The sequence below is a fragment of the Varroa jacobsoni genome, unplaced genomic scaffold, assembly GCF_002532875.2.
Source record: "Varroa jacobsoni isolate VJ856 unplaced genomic scaffold, vjacob_1.0 scaffold_788, whole genome shotgun sequence".
Taxonomy (NCBI): domain Eukaryota; kingdom Metazoa; phylum Arthropoda; class Arachnida; order Mesostigmata; family Varroidae; genus Varroa; species Varroa jacobsoni.
In genome coordinates this window covers 1-15559 of record NW_019213690.1, presented here as the reverse complement: position 1 = coordinate 15559, position 15559 = coordinate 1, and the positions used below count along the sequence as shown (strand labels likewise).

Below are 15559 nucleotides of genomic sequence, written 5' to 3'. Positions count from 1 at the left end.
CAGCAACGGTACATAACGGCGGCTGTCTCAGGCCCAAACCTGTTTACTCGCGACAGCTGCAAGCTTGAACATTAATACTACGTTATTTCCGTTAGCACTCCTAAATGATGAAGGCGAATACGGTCAGGTCCGTTGTTATTACTGTTGTGCGGGAAGCGGAAAGGGCTCTGGATATTAGGTTCGCCTACCTGGGTGGGGGTCCGCTTCGCATCGCTGACTAACGCTGGGCCGTGCAGCGCTACATCATTGCATTCAAGTGAGAAGCTGACACATCACAGTGGAGTCTACGGTGACGAAGATGAAACGGCGGAGAGGCAGCGACAAACCACAACTTGCATTTATTGACAACGATTGGCGTGGGACAGAAACAACGAATATCAAGATCGCTTCCATCGCCGTATAAACGAACTTCGAGCCCGGATAGACTGTGTAAAAACAGTAGAACAGCATTAACAGCAGCAGTGCTGATTGCAGTAAAAGTAGCTGAATAGATAAAAAGAGGTGCGTGAATGCTGTTACTCGCGTCACTGCGGCGGCGTAACTGCAGAAAAGGAGGAACTGGACAGCTGATACTGTATTAATGTCGTTTGTAAGCCTGTATACACGTGTGCTGCCTGCTCGCAAATACGTCTAAAGACGAACTTGATTAGGACCAGTCTCCGAATGGTTCCACAAATGTTCCAAGATAAAATCGAAACAAGAGATAATAAAATTAAGCTTCTTTTTCGACTTCCAACCTCAGTAGAGATTTTGATTATCGGCAGTGAGCGAAAACACGTATTGAAATAATGGCAGAAGTAGAAGCAGCGGTAACGATATGTAATAAATTGGTGCTTCGCTCGAGATTCGTAGAATAAAATGGCCAGACCGGCGTAAAGATCGAGCAAAAATGATATCGAGACCTACCGATAGATTGACTACAGCAGGAACGTACGGATAAAACTGCAATGATTTCAATATTTATTCGGATTCCTTTTCAGTTAGCGATCTTTGAAAGACAGACTGTGAATCGTACGCCGATCTGTGTAGTGAACTCCCTAAACGCTATTGCGGGGTAACAAGACGAGCCATAAGAACACACAAATCAACGATTTAACTTGTCCACAATATACACAGAGCAGTACGGAACTATACATTAAAAATCCATAAAGTAATCAACTTCGTTGTCCTTTTCCACAGCGCCGTTGCGCCCTCTTTCCCTCAACCTGCCTCTGCCCTCTCCCACTCGATCTTTTTCTTGCTCCGTCTGTCTATCTGTCGCCTTCTGCGTGTTCCTCTTCTTCGTTGTTGATTTATATCAATTTTTGCTAGTTTGTTAGTTCGCTTGGCTGTTCACAGTTCATTGAGCGATGCCGCCGTCGCTCAACGGCGCCGCTGCACGAACTGCCGCCGTGCCGGTGTTCTAGTATACGCGTGTATGAGTGTAGCGTTTGTATACACAGATATCTCTGCATATATTTGTTGCTAATGGTGTTGTGGCTTGTTGCTGTTGCTGTCAATGCAGCCACCTATGTTAGCGATGTTTATGTTGATGTTAGCAATGCCGGCGGTAGTGGCGATGTCTCCGGTTCTCCTTCGTCATCAATATTCGATGGCCATCCCATGAGCTACCGACGAGCGGCCCCTCGTCACGGAGGAACAGCCAGGAAGCGCTGGTGCTGCCGTCCCTGTAGCTGCTATTCCCGGTTTCTGTTGATGCTCGCGACATCGCCGCCCGATGCTAGAGATGTGACGGCGGCGGTCGTTCATCGCTGCTCTCGTTCAGCAGACGAACCGAGAGACCGATCGTCGAAACTCATTCGCTCACATACATTGACACAAGAGCAGACGGACATGAAAATGACAAACCAAAAGCGTGCAAACTCGTCGCTCTCCGCTGGCGCATATGATGATGTCACGGTGCTGCTGTTAGTACTGCCATCGCCGTGATCGTCACAGTCACCAGCAGCAGCAGCAGCAGCAGCAGCAGCAGCAGCAGCAGCTAAAGTAGTCACATCGTCGCCATTTCCTTCTTCACTCCAATCAGATTAGCAGTAGTCATAGTATAGCCGGCCCTAGCAGCAGTAGCTATGGCATCAACAACTGATCAAGAAGCAACAAGTTTGAAGCTGCGCCAAGCAAGCCATCCATCAGCGACGACAAGGGATGGATGCTATGAAAAGCGAACGACACAGCCGTTACCGCGGCGACTGGCGGATGAAACGCCGGCGTCGTTGGATAATCGACTCAATGAAAGGTGCAACGATAAAGAACGAATACGAAGAGCGAGAAACGAAAACGAAAAGAAAGAGGACGGGGCCTCACAGAGACGAAACCAATGTATCCCCCACGGGCGAAGACGATAACAGTGCGGCTGTGTATAGGGAATGATAACGAACGAGAAATGACAACCCGAAGCAACAAACAGCCAAACAACGTATGACAGATGGCAGTCGCATTTGTCGATCTGCTTTGAAATAAAATAATAGCAGGAAAAATAATAATTGTGCCGTACGCTACTCTAGGTCAATAATTAGAAGTTCGTTATTGATTACATTGTAGCCCTTTTTTGGATTACGTCCCTGATTGTTTACAGTTCTTCCAGCCATTTTGGAAACGTGCTTTTTTTTGAATTTCGCTCACTCGCTAGTCGCTGACTGGTTTCGTTTGCCCTCAGTTTTTTTCCTTTCTAACTTCTGATCCAAGACACTGCATTTAAACAGTACATTTATATACGCCACTATGTAAATATATGCGCTGGCCAACGCGCGGCCCTTTGAGTGCGTTGTCAAGGCGACCACAGACATGGTTCGAATTTCAGCGTTGGCAAGCGATTGCCATACCACATGGCTGCTATGTCGGAGAAACCACAGATAAATCCTACCTCGCTAGATTTTCCAGTAGGGGTTAGGTCTTTGATACGATACCGAAAAGGTGGCACTCTAAGGGAAAAGCTTCACAGACGAAGTTAGATGTGTCGCAGCGCAATATAAAGGCCACTTAGCCCTCTCTTTTTGAGACTGCTACAATAGCATGAGGTGATCATCAATGTCAGAATGACTGCTACTTATTACTAGTGTTATTACTTACGGGTACATGCTCTCATTATCTTCGAACTATTATCTTTATCCACCTCAATTTTCGAGCGTTCACCCAATTCGTGCCCGGAAGTAACTCAGCTAATTGTTTCCATCGTTTCATCACAGCTTCCTATTATACTATATGTCAATATTCAGAAAACGTACCCAAACGTGTGCGTCAAAAAAGCAGCTGTGTGCGGCCATTGGAGTGTAACTTTCGTGATTTAAAATTGATACGGCAACAGTGTTGCATACCGCCATGAAATCAATCGGATCTCGGTAGGTTTATTTCGATAGAAATGCAGTTAAGGTGCACTTGTTTCGGTTGATGCTCAACAGTTGTTAAGCCATTTCGTCGAACAGATGACGGTCAGCTGGGTCGTTGGCACGTACTGCGACTGCTATTAAGCTTGAAATCGTTTACTGCTGATGTTTCCAGGAAACATTGACAACATCGTCAATACAATAACGCTGTTGTGATAACCGGTACCAGCGGCGTGGTGGCTTTCGTTGATAGCGCCAACCGCTTTGCCTTATCGTTCTCGGTACTGCGATATGTTCCGATGCTGGTACTTCTTCTATTATACCTGCCTGCCTGCCTGCCACATGGACAGCATTGTCTTATTCGTTGGCAAGTTGGTCAATAGATTTCCTACGGACGCACAACGGCAGCCGCAGGTCGCCCCGGCTAGGTCAAGCTTGTACCGCACTGACATTGAAATGGGTTTCGTTGCTTAATGTGATCGAGTATGCTGCTTGACGGAGGAGAATAATTGGAGGAGATGAATGAACACACACGAACGAACAAAGTAAAAGTAAATGGAGCATTAGATAAAAAAAAGATAGGCCGTGTTAATTACAACACCTAGCCATGCTCTTCGATGGGTAACGGTGACTATTCGGACGATATAGTTGTTGGTTCAGTGTTTCGAATAGGTCATTGATCTTACTCAAGGCAAAACGTAGATGTGCATAAAACGGTCGGCCGATTTTCTTCCCAGAAAGAAAGAAGAAAAAAAAAAAAAAAAACAACTGAATAATAACCAAATGAACAAATACGTCAATTGATATTACGAGAAAGGTTCATTCGAGCTTCACTAATATAAAAAGATCAATGTTATTTCGTCTAGTTTCTATAATAGCTAAATTCAATGGGACCTCTAATCTACTGTCAGGTAACGCGTTACTGTCGACAACTTACCAACAACTAATTTCGCCCGAAAAACCGTTAGCTTCCATGGTGACATAGGAAAAATGTCGCTACATTTCCACTGAAACCTAAATCGCACTCGAGGTAGGCCATAAAATTGTGTCGCTGCTATATGCTGTATAATAAATATGTTTTGCTTACTATTTTTTTCATAGTGAACATTATTTAGAGCTTACGTATGCAATATATGTATTCACTCAAGTCGAAATCTACTAAGCACGATCCTCAACTTCTATGGTTCTGCGGTAGACAACAGATCGCCCAGTATGCTTCCTGTATCATAGCTTTTTTCTTAGGTTTCCATGAAAACTCTACCCTTGGGCGTAGTCGTATGATGGCAGTGCTGGCTTGAACGGTAAGTAGCGCCCTGACATAACTATCAGTTTTAACCCTTGTAGAAGTTCCCTTGCCCCCTGTTTGTCCTATTATAGGGCTTCTTTTTTTTTTTTTTTATAAGCCCATAATCCCAAATCGTGAACTGGACAGTTCACCTGCGCATTGGGCACATCAATGCATTTTAATACCTTTGAATCTTAGAGTCAGTCGCTATTTCAGTTTCATTAATACGACATATCCGAAATTTGCCGACACACACAACCATGTCCATAGTAATATTCGCCGAAAGGTTTTTTTTCTAATAAATAGCAGCTCAGAATCACTCGCACCAGTCAGTTTCAGTCATCCGGACAGTCACCGAATACGACGTCTGACGTCACAACTGGTCATGATAGTAAATGCTTATAGCCAAAGAAATATGGGGTGTTATATCATAATACGTCGAAAGAGTCGTCAAGTCGCTAAAAAGTAACACGAAAACACATCTGTAGTAACGTATAAACATTTAAGAATACTTCTAATTTCCAGCTATCTGTTTACCGCCCTACCTGTCTCTCTGGCCGTCTGCCTAATTTATTTTCTGCACACTGCACCTTACCTATTGCATAATAGGCCAAGCACCTAAGCCCATAAATAAGCCGGTCGTACCCAAGCTTAAGGTCGCCCTTAAGCGCAGCATAGGGAAGAAAACGTGGTTGTACTATAGCTGTGACTGTGGTATCGTATAGACAGATCAAGACGCCTTCACCGTTGTCATCGTCTCTCCATTCCACGGATATCGCTGAGACCTGGGTGCATTGAACAGATCGCACAGAATCGAAGCTTTTTGCAGAGCGAAGTGACGCGCTGATGCTGCCGTTTTGATGTGGATAACCGACGATCATAGACAGTCTGTAGACTACCTATGTATAGATTTTGGAGATGAAATCACCATTAGAGGTCTTGCCATGCTCTTTTGACATGATTGTCATTGCCACGAGACAGAAACCTTCTTCGCGATACTAACTAAATCGAACGATGCCCACTAACTGGGACTGTTTAGGTCAAACTGAATGGGGGTAAAGTACGTGTAAGATTATTAATATCCACCATGTGAAACATACTATATCTAAGATGAATTACTGTTGAGTAAGAAAATTACTGTGCAAACCAAGATGGAATGATCCATTCCCGGAATTTACGGAAGGCAATTAGTGCTTGCTGGCTCCGCATTCAAGTTAATGCTTTTACCCGTAAAATTTTAAATTTTTGTACGAATCGCTACCTAATTGTACCATTCAATGCTCAATAGAGAGTACAAAGTTCAAACGGCTTGATACGTCCGCCTGCATATCAGTACGAGGGCTATCGCCGTTATTAGCTGATCAAACATTAGAGATCAAACGTAATTTTTAAACCTTACTAGTAACTAAAAAAAGTCGTGGCTAAGACATGAATTCTTCAGGCGCGGCTTAGGTTACTATATCATAGTTTGGTAGATATGTCAACCAGATCTTTCAACATATAATAGGCAATGTACGATTCTCAGCTACAGAAAGTATAACGCAGATAGTTCCCAGCCATTTAGGCTGGTGTTACTGAGGATAAAGTTGGCAAAGGGCAAAAGGCGAAACGTGCTTAGGGCAGCTCGGACCAACCAACTGACGCGAATGGCGTTTTTCCATTATTATCTGCCACGCTACTTGTCTTACGACAGCTCACTTTATCGCACGGCCACCACCGCCCTGGTGATTGGTTTGTCTTTTTTTTTTATTTTTCAGAAAACCACGCAACAGCCAAAACAGAGGAGGCAGCAGAAGCAGCATTGGATCCGATATTGACGACCTCGGATGATAAGCGCTTCTGCGACTGTTATAATGGCAGTGATATCGGCGGTTTTGTTACAGTCGTCAGCGCCACGCCCGATCGCGCCGTTAATCCGTGGTCGTGGTCCGTCATTCACTCAGACAATGAACCAGCCAGGCAGTGATCAGCTACTTGTTCAATATAAGCATGGTATAGTTCATAAAAAAAAAGTCGCCACCATACTACAAAATAATACACACAACATTCATAGTTGCAATAGAAAAATACGAAGGAATTAATAGATTTCTATTGATTCCTCTGTTAACTAGCATAAGGCCAGGAGGCGGTTCGGGGCTGCAACTGTTAAGCCAGCACAACAAAGGCATCAATAACACATTGATAAGGAGAGACGACCACTAGTTTGTAAAGGAAATTACAATGATAAAATAATTCCTATTGATATTCTTATTATAAGTGCTTAACGTATGCAAATATATTAGTCCCCTGCTCGAAGAACGCACCCTGTTGGGCCTCCACGTCCGGAGTCATCTGGCATGGCATAAGATAGGCGAGGTGGGAAAAATAGGCGAATGGACATTTCCATCTAGCAGACAATCTTTAGCCGGCATCTTCAACGGAACCATCACAATCTTAATAACGACTAACTAATATCTCCGAACAGAAAAATTCTCGAACCCATTATTGGACCTACTACCTTATGAGCTCCGTTGGCTTTTCCCATAGAGTTTCTTAACTATATCGAATAGCAATAATATCTCTCGAAAATAACCGTTCGACAGATATTGAAATTGTGTCTACGCCTGGCCCTCGAATATTTCGCCAGTCAATTTTTCGGAATACGGTTATCGCTTTGTGCGAAAGCTGGTAAAAACCTTTGTCCGCTGCCGTCGTCCCCGAGGCGACAGGGATGGTTGGCAGAATTATAGAATGGAAGCATAAGACGGCAGCATCGAATAGAGTAATCAATCATCTCAACTCTTTCACATATTATTTACATTTTAATTAGCTTGGAGCTTTGGTATTATACCATCGTAGACTGTAGCCAATTGTCGATCTCGAACGACGACGCGTACAAGAATAGCTGGATCAAAACTGTGAAACGTCCAGGGAGATTTTCCTATAAGGTATTTCGACTGTCGTAATGATCTGCGCACAGGAACAGCTTAGTATCCACTGATTTGTACTATTTAATTTTTTGCCCGTTGTCGTCGTTACGGCGGGCAGACGGCGAGCTGACGCAATAGCGAAAAAAAAAAAAAAAAAAAAAAAAAAAACGAAGTGACTCGATGATTTTACCTAGTTCTAACATGTCGATCTCAAAGGTTATGTTTCATAGAATTCATGTGTAGTATACGTTCGTATAGACACCTGTTTAGGGTTGGTTCTAGTAAAGAAAGGAGCATCCCTGGCTCTTCTTGACCTGAAGAATGTACTTAGGCTTTGAAAACCCTTCGCAAACTAGCTTGCGGTAGATAGCGTAGTAAGATTTTTGGAACGAGTCCACAGACGACTGGAGGGACACAGGCTGTGACCTTAACACAAATACAGCCGTAATTTGGATACTCAGACAGAATCAAGTTAAGCATGCGAGCATGTACAAAATAATTACATCGCTTAAAGCATGTAGTTTGCAGCTTGTAGACTATTTGACACTTTATGTATTTATACCAAACAAGGACACCAATACCCACATTTCTATTACACATGATTTGGTCATATGAGAATCTATCAAACAATGATAGAAAAACTGACTCCAATATCTCTAGAGAAATAGCGAGTGAACAAAACAAAATCCCTGATGTATCTGTTTACGAGCACTATTTACTTTCATCGCCGAGATGCGCCGTGCGACCTTGTGCAGCGTCATATAATCTGTAGCCTTTGTCCATCCCTCGCAGTAAGTAGCTCGTTCAAAAATCCAACCCACATTGACTCCTATGACTAACACGGACGCTGAGGCAAATTTGCATGTGTTGACGTTTAAAATTAATTTCGTTGACCTCTGTGTACACGGCTGCTCCTTTTAATATTGATTTAAGTAATAATAAGCTCGCTCATATATAATTGATGTGAATACGCGCGAGCGTTCGCTACCCCCTTCCCCCCGGGTTTTTGAACCCCGGGTCGAAACTGTTCTTGCTGAACCCGAGATCCCTGTTACTAAATCGTTCGATAACGTCTCCCGGTCCCTGGTTGTTGCATGTCTTGGTTCAAAGGCGCGCTTTAAACACCCTGTCTGTATATATACATATAGGCAATAAATGTGGCATCCGGTGCACAGAATATAGAAGTCAAAGTATTACTTGCAATTTGACCCATGTGTGACAAGCATTTCCAAAAGCACCGCATGCACCCTCTTACCGAGATATATACTGAGCTTGAGAGAACAAAAGTAGATACGATTGAAAATGACCGTATTGGCAATAATTTTGTTTTCTATATAAGTAATCATAGATCATAGTGTTTCTCTCTTTGAAACGTATCACACATACACGTATACCTATTCAATCCAGCATACCGCTCGTACGTGATAGAAATGAGTACGAAACTACATGGAGATTTTTTGACCCTTAGTAAAATAGAATCGGCCAGATGAGACGGGTATCTTTTCGGCTGTAAGCGGTAGCTGTTCACATGGTACGAATTATTTTAGTAGGAACACGCGGCGTCTATACCCGTGTACTTGATTAGTTATATACAGTGGCATTTTCAAGATTTGTCTCCATTTGATGGGTCTGTCGAGACTATAGCACTTCTGGGCGTCTGCTGGAACCCGCTCTGCTGTTCGTTGATCTAACGGAAGGGAAGCAGAGCTCTCGATCTTCTTTCGTTTGAAGGAAGCTTGAGAGCACTCTCGGCTTTTGACAGTAGCATCAGCGGCAGTAGCAGCAGGTTCAGGACACGTGCATGCTTCGATCGCTTGCTCGCTTACTCGATTGAAGCGAGTTTAGGACAGGGAGCAGGACCACCTGCTACTGTCGACAGGCGCAACTTGTTCTTGCTAACCATTTGGTTTTAATTCTTCAACTCGTAGCATAAACGACTAGTTTTTTGCATATTCGATCTCAGTCTATATCGCTCAGTAGAGTGGCCATGAGCACCCGCGCACTGGTAGCTCCAAAAGCAAAAGCACCAACAGCAGATTGTGCCTCCACACACAATAAAGGTTCGACGAAATCGGCTTCAGAGGCGTACAAGTTTCCCCAGGAGCTGGTAAAACGCGAAACAGGTCATATTTGCAGCCATAGGGTTTCTACTGGTTCGCTGGTAGTTACTCGCCCAGTTAGCTCTGCGTTTCCTCTTTCATTTCGTTGTCTTTTATGTCGCACAGATTGCGAAGAGCAGGACCACATCAGGCCTAACAGCGTCGGTTGGTTCTAGCTAGCCCAGGGGCACCCACTCCCTGCTCCTAGGGCGCAACAAAGGACCATGGGCTAAAATAGCTACAGTCTCTTGACTAACCTAATACCCGGTAGATGACACTCACCAAAAGCTCAGAAAAACCAGACGCCAGCATATGCCGGCTGCTATTAGAAGCCAGCTATCTCCGAAGTACACTACTGGGCGGAAAAGACGAAGAAGCCAGCTCTCCGTTATCTGCACTTTCGTCGTCAACGGTGTTTGGCTATATATATATATATATGTGTGTGTGTACATTTGCGTGCACGTGCATGAGCAACCGACACAGCCAGAGAGGCTATGCAACACAAGTATCTTATCGGTTTCTGTAGCAGTCTTCCATTTCCTCCCTCTAACCCTGTCCGTCACCGCCCTGCTTCTGCGAAGTTCGTTATTCTCGTTGTTGCTGGTTTTGTCTTCACCATAACCAACGTTGCTTCTACGACGGATGACGCTGTCACAAGTTCTGTTGTCGTTGATCGCCGCTACGTCCCTGCTAATCGAAGATATGCGCTATTTATCTATTACTATTATATTGGAGTTATGGTCATCAAAGGTAATCTTTACAGTTTTTGGAGAAATAACAGAAGCGACAGTACTCTTCACTTCCCCGTTTTATTTCCGTTCCTCCGGAGGAACGCTTTACTTGGTGTTTCGTTTGTTGCAAACGGAGCATTGATAGCGTTATTGTATGAACTGCGACCAGCCTTGTGATCATCTCATCACGACCACCAGCCTCACAGCAACGAGATTCGTGACTGTTACACGAAGCAGCAAGAGCAGAAGCACTGCAACACCTACATAATGCCACCCACAAACATCTCAAAAACGGTTGTAGCAAACGGCAAAAACAACAGCAAAAATAACAGAGCGACCCCTTTTACTGCCATCAGCACCACTAGGCGCTGCTGCTGCTGCTGCTGTGTGTATATATACAATAACATAATGCATGTATGCACTATTAGCTTAGCTATGCAACAGCAGCAGCAGCAGCAGCAGCGGAAGCTGTGTGTCGATAACGCGAGCGTTGGTGGCGATGCTGTTGGTCGCATCGGCGACGACAAAGACACGACGAGATGACCATTCCTGTCGTTTAGCCGTCCAACGACTGCGACAGCACCATCGGCAGTATTAGTGGTAGTGGCAGTGACAAACGTAGTAGCGAAAGTGGCCAGCCGTGATACAGCTCTCAGACCACTGATGTCGCTTGTCGACCATTGGCACAACTGTTAGTATTGGAGATGGTCTGGCTGTATGATATTATAGCTATCTGTTAGCCGAACGGGCAGAGCAACGAGGTATTGACGTATTGTTGTCGTGATAGTTGGCCATTTGCGGGAGTAATTGTAGCAATAATCAGACGTTAATCTGGCTGATACTATGCCATAGCTGGCGGTGGTGATGCCGGCGAGTGAAGCAGACCTCAGTAGTCTCTGATCCTGCTGTCACCGCCATCATCGAGGCCGTTCCTGGTGGCGTGAAAGCAGCAGTAAGGCGGCAAGTGGTTCACCCTCCTCAACAGCAACGACGAAGTCTAAATCAGCCGGCGGTTGCCGAGATCAATATTGATGATGCTGATGGTATTGTAATGACGTTACCGCTACTACTGGCCATGCCAGCGCTGAAAGCGTCATTGTGCTCGTCGAACCGCTGTTAGCCCGCTATCATCGCTACGTGCAGCCGATGTCGAACTCTATTTTATTATAATTGTAGTCCGGAGTTCGTAGTGTTTGCCCTAGAGGCAGCAGCTGTAGCAAGTGGCGACTGGTAGCTAACTGAATCGACGTGTCCCTAATGACTATGTATACACAGGATGTCTCAATGCAGCCACCGTTGCTGCAGTCTGCGCGGTGAGGCAATAGCTCGTTTGGGTGCTTGGCCTACTGACCAATCACACAAACCGCAGCAGTAATAATCAACGAGATGGGCTAACAGCGAAAAACGAGATTACTGCCAACAACGATTTATTTTACGGATTGGTTCTACTAACACCACTACAACATAATAAAAATATACTACATAGCGCATCTAAACGCGCCATATTCAGACAGCTTCCCTTCTTTGCCCCAAAGCCGACGGTACCGCTGCTACTGTCGTTCTAGACACCGACACCGCCACCGCCCCTTCACATCTTCGTTCAACGTAGGAATAGACCGAAACGATAGGCAGCCGGCGCCGCCCGCAACAGCCGCTGCCATGCCGAAATACCCGTACTGCCATCATCAACAACAAATCTACGAGCTGCTGCTAGTGCTAGTAGCTATAACAGTAGCAGCAGGATGGCCTCTGAGATTTGAGCCAGCGTCAGCGGCATATTCAACCACTGACTCACTCTCTCGCTCTTTTACAACGCTCGTCGTTGCCTTCGCCGCCGCCGCCGCCGGACGCTAATGGTGGTTATCATCGTCGTCATCTTCTTCTTCGTACTCTCATCCTCTCCGAACAAAGACTCAGAAAAACATATACCCGCTAGCTCATAAAAGGTGCAGCTCAAACTCTTCGCCATGGATGCAAGCAGCAGTAGCGGCACGTCAGCAGCAGCTAGAGTGGGCCTGACGGTGAGCGGCGGCAGCAGCAGGCAGGCACCTAAACACGCCGCTGAGTCGATTCCCGCTGGCTTACCCATGTCGACTGCTACATCGATAACGAGGGCTCGAACACTGCACGACGCAAAGTTTGCCGCAGCAGGACAAAAGTAATCCGGAAAATGCTGAGGAAGCAACTATCAAACAACAAGACACAAGCCACCGTTGCAGTGTCGCATCGTCAGGCGGGCGCTGACACTCGCTCAGTCGCGGGCGCCGTGGTGGTGCTCGCCTATGAGGACGACCTCTCGATTTTTGCTCTCGTGTCGTTCACTGAGCTGCTCCGTACACAAACGCTATATAGAACCGTGGCTGGCAGAGCACGGACGCAAACGGAATCAGATACAGAGGGGCAATATCTTTAAACGGAGCAGAACTGACATTTAGTATGACTGACGATAAACGCATAGAAAAAACGACAGCTTCATTTTTATAGTAAATACAATACCCACATAAGCACCTGATATGTGAAGTTTGTGGCTGCCGTTTGTCTAGAATTTTACATCCGGTATTGGAATTAAGCACTGTTTCAGATGGCTGACTCCCAGCACGGAACGAAATGTGTCTACGCCCGTTTTCAGAGGTAGACCACCACGTATCCTTAAGCTTGTTGAGGCAAGCGTGTTGCCGCTGAACGATCACGCGGAAAAGTCGCTGGCATATGTACATACAAACAGTAGCGAACAATAGGAGTAACTGTTTATTATTGACATCCGTATGCTATGCCGCAGTAGCCAGGACCAGAACTCCTGGCAAACAAGTGGACACTAGGTCAATCAAGTGATTAACTAAACAACTGACCAAAGCTGTGAATACATTGTGATGAACAAATTGTGCCCGCGACGGAGAGATCGGATCGTATCACGTTGATTGCTGTGAACGCGCAGATAATAACATACAGATGGACATAGAGGCACACAAAGAGACTGTAACAACAGTTGCGACAACAGCGTTTATCGATAATGAAATTACACACATATGTACGTACATACATATATATATATATATATATATACATATAATGTCTGTGTGTGCGTCGATAAGCGGCAGGCATTTTACGATTCATCGGACACAGAGCGATAGAGTTCCCAGAACTATAATGCTACTTCTAGCAGCGCAAGTGCTACTATAATCGTCGGCCAGCGACAACTACGAGCAGCTGAAGTAACACAGGAATAGCGGCAGCCGCACAGAATCGGCATTACGGACATCGCTACCAACACCGCACGCATACGACGCGGCGAGCCATAAACTTCAGAGGCGTCAAGAAAAGATGCCATTGGTTTTCTCTCGATGACACCATCTCCGAAACCCGAAGCTAAACAATAAACGAGCGGGCCAATAGGCAATCAGCCAAACATAGAATTTGGATCGATCCAACGATGATTCGACCCGTGGAGGTTCGACTCAAGCGAATTAACCAACAGCACATCGTCTGCCCGTCGCGTCTTCTCTCGTTTCTCGTTACGGACACTGCTCACTCGTTCTGATGCGATTGCGGGAGCAGCTGATCCCTGCAGGCTGATGCAGTCGGCAATTTGTTCGTCGCCTTTATTTACCCTAGACAGCAACTGGCTGCTAGAAATTGTTGTAAATAAAGTAAACTTCTAATGTCAACGCAACGTAACGTAATGCAACGCAATTCTCTGTTTAACTCTTGCTTGGTCGTCCACCAGAAATTGAAGTGCGATGATAGCTGGCTCTGCTACGGCTGAACTCGCAGATCGGAGTGGTATAGGCGATACGTTTGCACGTATCCAGTAGCTAGTTTGTATTTGTTCAACAAAAAGGACTAAATGTGCAAATGGGCGAGCTCGCCGTTCGCTCGAATTTCTCATCTTTTTGATCATCAGAGCACTTTGGCGGCGGAGCTCGCAACGTTGATAAGAGCTCGATCAGCAGTTACAGTCGTGATAAGAATATTCGTATGCAAGCGTTCATATCACAATACAATATTTGAGATAAGTCGATGGGAACACTCCATAGGAACGGGTCTCCTGAGAAAATATTTTATAGGACTCACTCGAACACTTTTCACGGATAAATAACATCTTGTACCCGCACAAAAGGAACGTGCAGGCCGCCTCGCGACAGGTAACTCACCTTCGATGGCCACTTTGAAGAGTTCATCCAGATTTTGGTCCTGGCGGATGCGAACGATATGGTTAGGACCCTGTTGCTCCAAGAAGCCCTCGGTCGCCATGGTTGTGCTCGGTTTAAGCTCTTGACACTAAAACACCTGCTACAATGGCATCAATGAAGGGACGCACACTCACAGACACACAGTTTGCAACAATTTTACCATACCACCAATAGTCGCGAGCCAACTCCTCCGAGTTGTGGCTGCCCGCCGCCTGGCCGTTTCAGCGTCGAAAAACACCACTTTGTTGAAGTACTCACTACTTTGCACTCACTGCCACCGCCACCGCCAACAACAACAACAACAACAACAATAACAACAACAACACGGAGCACAGAAATCAGCGGCAGAAAGCACTTGCACCACCAACTACTACCGCTGCTGTTAAAACGGGACAACTCTTATTAGTACTCTACTCGACAGTATGTATATACATATATATACACATACATACATATTTGTATATATGAGACTACCGACGATTTCTGTAAAATGATGATAACGCTGATGATGGCAATTCCGGTGTGTGTGTGTGCGTGCTTGTGTGGACCTTTTCACACTTTTATCCTGTATTTGTGGCTTTTCCTTCCGTTTTTTCTTCCACAATGCGACTTTTTCGCAGCGGTGCGGCGACGATGACGAGCCGTTCTTCGTCCTGCTTTGGTCGTTCTTATTGCTGCTGCTGCTGCTGCTGCTACTGCTGCTGCTGCTGCTGCTGCTGCTGCTGCTGCTGCTGCTGCTGGAAGCGAAATCTACTCAGCGGGCGAACAGAACTTCTTGTCGCTGGTGTATCCCTCACAGCGAGAATGGCGAGGTCGGGTTGGTTATTCTGGTGATTTGGCGGTGGGTCTCCTGCACGAGAGCTTCACTCACATCATCCGCAAGCGGCAGGCAGAGGAGTAACAGCCTCTGCAGCCTGTACAGCAGCTATGGCAGCTCTATCCTGTAGCTCGCCCGTCACCAGCGATGGCCAGACACAGAAACAGCAGCAGCAGCAGCAGCAGCAGCAGCAGCAGCAGCAGCA

General features: G+C 45.7%; 1 protein-coding gene across 1 annotated transcript in view; it reads right to left on the bottom strand.

Annotated features, from left to right (window-relative positions):
• Nucleotides 1-15529, bottom strand: part of yki (Transcriptional coactivator yki) — a 47290-nt gene extending 31761 nt beyond the window's left edge. The window contains exon 1 of the mRNA XM_022839100.2: nucleotides 14499-15529. Coding sequence (XP_022694835.1) covers nucleotides 14499-14598 — 100 coding nt within the window. The 5' untranslated portion in view covers nucleotides 14599-15529. The remainder of the gene's footprint in view (nucleotides 1-14498) is intronic.
• Between the last annotated feature and the right edge of the window lie 30 nt (nucleotides 15530-15559).